General features: G+C 39.6%; 1 protein-coding gene and 3 non-coding genes across 4 annotated transcripts; all 4 read right to left on the bottom strand.

Annotated features, from left to right (window-relative positions):
* Positions 1 to 156: 156 nt before the first annotated feature.
* Positions 157 to 5,697, bottom strand: NCL (nucleolin; the record flags this gene model as incomplete). The annotated part of the gene is made up of 10 exons (XM_015585375.2): positions 157 to 484; positions 1,023 to 1,156; positions 1,391 to 1,514; positions 1,986 to 2,143; positions 2,569 to 2,692; positions 3,544 to 3,668; positions 4,079 to 4,220; positions 4,413 to 4,499; positions 4,609 to 4,791; positions 5,178 to 5,697. Coding segments are annotated over 10 exons (1,728 nt in total), but the record flags the coding sequence as incomplete, so codon positions are not given.
* On the bottom strand, positions 163 to 299 carry LOC112475454. The gene has a single exon (XR_003044729.1). It is a non-coding gene; the product is annotated as a small nucleolar RNA SNORA75 (small nucleolar RNA).
* LOC112475456 lies at positions 822 to 901 on the bottom strand. Its single transcript, XR_003044731.1, has one exon. It is a non-coding gene; the product is annotated as a small nucleolar RNA SNORD20 (small nucleolar RNA).
* Positions 4,303 to 4,372, bottom strand: LOC112475455. Its single transcript, XR_003044730.1, has one exon. It is a non-coding gene; the product is annotated as a small nucleolar RNA SNORD82 (small nucleolar RNA).
* Positions 5,698 to 6,000: the final 303 nt, after the last annotated feature.

Raw genomic sequence — 6,000 nt, 5'->3', positions numbered from 1 at the left:
AAGAAATTACCCATTATAAAGCAGAGTTACAGAATAAGTGCAAAGTTAACCTCACATGCTGGACAGTGATCCCACAGAAAGCAGCCTTGCTCAATTGAGAAAAAACCAAGAGTAGCTCTCTATGGAAAGCTGAAACCGGTTTTACTGATAACCTGAACCAGAGAATGTCTCACAGAACAGCAGAATCTCCCTCTGTGAAGACAGAAGGCAAAACAATGCTAGCTCTGTGAACTGTCTCTTCTTCTCGTGCGAATCCATAAACTGCCATGGAGCGACAGAAAGGAGCTCAATGAGAAGACACATGAGGCGGGAGGTCTTTGCTGGGCAGACACTGAACACCTATTTCCTGCATCTTACCCTTTGGAAGATCCAGTCTCCCGGTCCGTGACTATCCTTGCCCGAACAGAGCCGTCAAAGGACTCCTTTAATGTCTCTTCTGTAGTCTCCTCAGACAGACCTTTGACAAACAGAGTCTTGGATGGCTCTGAGGAAAACAAAAACCACACCTTTTATTTTAAATCTCAATTTATAATGATGAGATGCTAGATTTGTATAACATTTAGTATCTGACTACTGGCTAAGAATGCTTGTCTTAGCAGAACCTAGCCTTTCATTTGAAGGGTCTGTATGAAAAGTAATCTTACCCAACTAATGCTTAAAGCAAAGGGGCTTAAAACAACTACCATCTCAAGTTTACCTTGACCACCAAAGCAGTTCAATTCCTGCCTGAGATCTTTTATGGAAAGGAGAACCAACTCAAACAAGTGAGACAGATATAAAGCAGACAGCTACAATGGGCAAATCCTGCCAAGCTGACATGGCTGGATCAGAACTTGACTATCTAGAGGAATTTTCTTGGGATTTCATCAATTATTTCTCAGATAATCAATCATCATATCCAGTAGCATGTCAGCAACAACAACAAAAAAACAACAAACATTCACCTCTAGATCTGACTAAAAAGTTAAAACATGGTACTAAGGAGAGCTACTCCCCACCACACCCTGTTAATAGCAACTTACGGCTTCTTGCATTAGGTGATCCCCTGGGTCCTTGCAACTCCAGCCTGATTGCTCTGCCCTCAATTTCTCTTTTATTACAGGAATTTAAAGCTTCTTTAGCATCTTCAAATGAAGCAAACTCTATAAATGCATACCTGAGGACAAAGTCAATATTTAGAATACATTACCTAGGGCATGGCTCCTCTACAATCACACCTGATACCATCAAGCCTTTTCCCTCAAGCACATGTTTAAATGATGCTCTTTATTTTACACTGATTTTGTTTTAGCTAAAATGATTCGACTTCTGCGAACAGCCAGGAAATCATGACTTTACCTATTAAAGACACTCTTATCACCCATAACTAACATAGAAATAATTATTTTACCCTTTAGATTTGCCATTTTGGTTCTGGGGCACTTTGATAAAAGTTGCCTTCTCAAATACTTCCTGAAGAGTTTCTTCTGTTGCGCTGTAGGAGAGGTTGCTTAAAACCAGAGTTTTTGATTCACCTACAAATAAAGAGATGCCAAATTATGACTCAAACAGTGGTTCCCAACTTCAATTACAACTCTACGTTGTTCACAAGAATGCCTATGCTTAGAAGTAACACGCCAATGTTGATGCAGGTGGAATCCCACTTGTTACGCAACAAATGTACTGTAACGTCCTGCTTCCTTCCATGCCTGTTCAGATGTGTAAACTGACCACTGATCTGTCTTTACAGAACATAATTTTAAGATGCATATGATGTAAGTTATTTAAAGTATAAAACACACAAAGGAAGCTCGATTTGTCTATGTTCTAATGCAAAATGATTTCGTGTAGCTCTTACTCAAGACACTAATTACTATTACCAATAGAAATGTAACCTATCTAATCTACAACTGCAACCAAGTAATCAGTCAACTTTATATAAATGCAAAGATGCAAATGATCTGCCACCAATTCTGGAACCCTGTAGAAAACTTATAAATTCTTACCACTCCAAGTGCTATTCTTTCCACCTCTATAGTCTTGACTTTGACCTTTCTCTCCGGTATAGTACAAGGAAATAGATCGTCCATCTATCTCTGTTCCCTGCTTTTCTTCCAACGTTTTCTCTGCATCGGCTTCCGTTTTAAATTCTATATAAGCAATCCTGCAATGGGGAAATAAACGTTAAGAACTTGCTTGTTTTTTAAAACCATGTTAATTTTTAACACAAATGTTTTAATCTCAACATGACCCTTTTCACACTAACAAATAGTCTGTCATCTTCCACTTTTCAATTAAAACTTTCCTCCCACTACAAAGTTTGCCAAGTACTCCTGGAAATTTAACCCCACCTCACTGCAATTACTACTTACGTAGCCATTTACTGTAGGCACATTTTGTAGTCCTTTATACATATTAACTCATGTTTTAAAATCAATCTGAATTACGTTATCTTATCCCCACTGTATAAACAGAAAATTGAGGCACAGATATGCCCCCAAATCATGCACCTAAAAAGATGCATCAACACTTTTAAAGAAATGTATTAATTTTAATAACACTCAACATTCCAGTAGACAGGAAACATACCCTTTACTCTTTCCATCCTTGCTGACTAATCTGATCTCCATAGCATCTTCAAACACTTCTTTTAATTCATCCTGAGTAACTTTATAAGGCAGATTTTTAGCCAAAAGTGTTCTTGCATCTCGATCTAGATAAATACAGAAATGAAATGGATGAGTTAAAAGACCTTTCTCCTCACAAAGATAAAGACTGACCAATAAAAAAGCTCTGTTTAAAAAATAATTTGAGACTCTACAATGTACAAGACACTCTGCTAATACGGAGATACACAGCACTGGCAAGACTTAAGCTGCTGTCGCAAATGACATCAAACTGCTGGATACTTAGAACTCAATCTGGAGTAGGTGCTCAGTATTTTTAATTTAAAAAGTCGTGAGCACACACTTGAAACATGACGGTGTATGAATACAAAGAGTAGCCAGGGATCTGATTTAGTTTCAGTGAGGAAAGGCCTCTCTCTACATTCATGTAGGTAGCTACACGTTGTTTTATTGTGCTTCACAGATGCATTACTTTTCTTACCAACTTTTGAAATTTTTTTTTATTTTTGTTCAAATTTCTCTTTTACAGTAAAACTGCTGAGGTAATGGCCTCACTCTACCACCCCTCTTTGGAAAAAATGCTAGATATTGCATTTTTTCCAAATTGAAGTCCCTACCAGCAAAAAGGCTGTAACTCCTTTATTGTGATACTCTACTATGGTGGTCTAAAACTGAACTTGAAGTATCTCCGAGGTATGCCTATACATGTAACCAATTCTTTTTCTGATTAAGTCTATTCTTGCTTGCCTGACTTGAGAATTTTTAACACCAGCAAGCAACACCAGTCACTGTTGTAAACATTTAATGCTTTAACTCATTAATCCTTACAATAGTGAGGAAATCAAAAAAGATTTTAACTGTTGAACCTGGCCAATTAGCCTAGAAACATATTAACAAATTACCTATCAGTATCAAAATTACCTAAAACCGTACATACCTTTTTTACTGTCTTTTCCCTTTGGTTTTTCTAGTTTGATTTCATTGCCAAAGACTTTTAAACCAGTGAGTTCCAAGGCTTTTTCCAGGTCTTCAGCAGATTCAAAATCCACATAGCCAAACTTCCTTTAAGGTGACAGGCAAGAACAAAAGTAGAGGTTTGAAAATAAACAAAAGCCGCATTAACATATGTTTTAGCTAAGCAGCAACACTAACATAATGGTGGAAACCAGGATTAAGTAAAAAACCACCTGTTCTATTTAATAAGATAAAGTCAGGCTCTGTAAGCTGGGATACAACAGAGCCAAGTCTTAAATACCAAAACCTGATGGAAGCTCACCTTTGAGACTGTCTTTATTAGCTACACTGCTCATCACAACTGACAATAATATCTAACAAAAAACCTGTCCAAGCATCAAAGGACAATCCTGCGTCGTTAAAAGCATCCGCTATCATGACTGTTTGGGTCTAATAATCTTAAAGAATGAGAGTATCAAAGCTCACAGCATAAGCACTATGGCATACCACCCACTCACCTAGACACACCAATTCTGACATCCACAACAGCGAGATCGTTTTTAGCAAAAACGTCACTGATACCGGTTTTTAATTCAGGAGCAGATTTGTTGAAGTTCAGGTTTCCAACAAAGAGATTGAAAGCTGTAGTTGGTTCCGTGGCTATACAAAAAAAACGAATTCAAATTAGTCTATTTGTAAAATACGGCAGAAATTTAACTTCTAGTATAAATTTCTATGAACAGCACATCAGCACATTACAATGCAACATCGGGTTTCAGTATTAAGTCCCTTTGCTGTTCATCACTTGTGCCATGGGGTGCCCCCCTAGTCCCCAACAATTCTGCAAGTTACCTTCCACTTTCTGTTTCTTGGCTTCGGGAGCTGCTTTCTGTTTGGCCATTTCCTTCTTTCGTTTTCCAGGAGCTTCTTTGACAGGCTCTGGACAAGATTTCAAACAACCCGTGTCACCCATAAATAGTCACTCATATTCAAGTACCTCCTTTAAACAGAACGCTTATCAATATACTGTAGATTCTAATTCGATTACCTTCCTCCTCCTCCTCTTCCTCCTCCTCTTCCTCATCATCCTCCTCCTCCTCCTCCTCGTCATCTTCATCATCCTCCTCTTCATCTTCATCCTCAGCAGTGCTCTTGGCCTTCACAGGAACAGCCTTTGCAGGGGTTTTCTTGCCTTTGGCTGGTGTAATTTCCATAGGTTCTTCTTCAGAGTCTGAAAGAGAAACCACCCAGTCAAAAACTCAAGATTATCCCCAAACCCACATTAGTTCTAGGAAAATCTAAAGGGAAAGAAATGCAAAACTTGTCAATGCCACTGTACTTTGTAGTCACAGCAAGAACAGATTACTTGGAAGCAAAACCCTACATTACAAAACACACAAAATGTGCTGTGTTAAGCATCTTCTCAGGGCAGGCAATCACTCTTAGGGTACCCCTTCAGTGCACCACAAGCAGCCCAGAGCTCTGGGAGGATTTTTATCTAATCTCAGGTTATCATGAAGGAGTACAACTGCATGTTGCTGCCCACCAAGCTCACCTCTTCTCTATCTTGCAAACAAACAAGAGCCCAAGGATGACCAGGCCAAAAGAATGCCTTACCATCTTCTTCGTCATCGTCCTCATCGTCGTCGTCATCTTCATCATCATCGTCGTCCTCATCCTCGTCATCATCTGAGGCAGGAGCAGCAGCTGCTGCTTTCATCACTGCTGGCTCAAATTCATCCTCATCTTCATCCTCCTCCTCTTCATCCTCATCCTCCTCTTCACTGTCATCATCTTCCTCATCACTGTCTTCCTTCTTGGCATTTTTGCCATTCTTTGCTCCCTTGGCTGGGGTGGCTGCTCCCTTCTTACCAGGAGTTGCAACCAATGCTTTGCCTGGTGTGGCTCCCTTCTTGCCAGGTGTTGCTACTGCTTTGGCTGGCGTAACTGCTGCCTTTTTTCCAGGGGCTGGCGTAGCTGCTGCCTTTTTTCCAGGGGTAACAACTGCTTTCTTGGCCGGTGTGGCAACTGCAACCTTTTTTGTTGGAGAAACCATCACCTTCTTTGCTGGAGTTGTGGTAGCTTTCTTGCCTTTCTTCTGAGGAATGATAACCTCAAGAATTAAAATAAAAGTATGTTATCAAACTCAAAGAGGAAGCCTTGGTCCTATAAATGAATGCTAAATTCTGGCACTGCCTCTGGTTCAAGACCACATGCCTTAGACATGTTAGCATGTTAAACTGCAGGGTCATGTCCTTCTGCACACCTCCGAGGTCAGAGTCATTTTCAGATAAAATATCTAAGCATAAGGAATTCTTAACTTGAAATACCTATGAATTTCTGTACCTTGTATTTTATAATTGCTTCAGCATTAAAGCAGCACACCCTAAAATGGACTCTGAAAAAGTCCCAGTTCGAGATGGCAAACACATAGGTAAAC

Source organism: Pteropus alecto, unplaced genomic scaffold (genome assembly GCF_000325575.1).
Source record: "Pteropus alecto unplaced genomic scaffold, ASM32557v1 scaffold110, whole genome shotgun sequence".
NCBI lineage: Eukaryota > Metazoa > Chordata > Mammalia > Chiroptera > Pteropodidae > Pteropus > Pteropus alecto.
The sequence above is the reverse complement of the archived record's forward strand: the minus strand, read 5'-3'. Positions and strand labels throughout refer to the sequence as shown.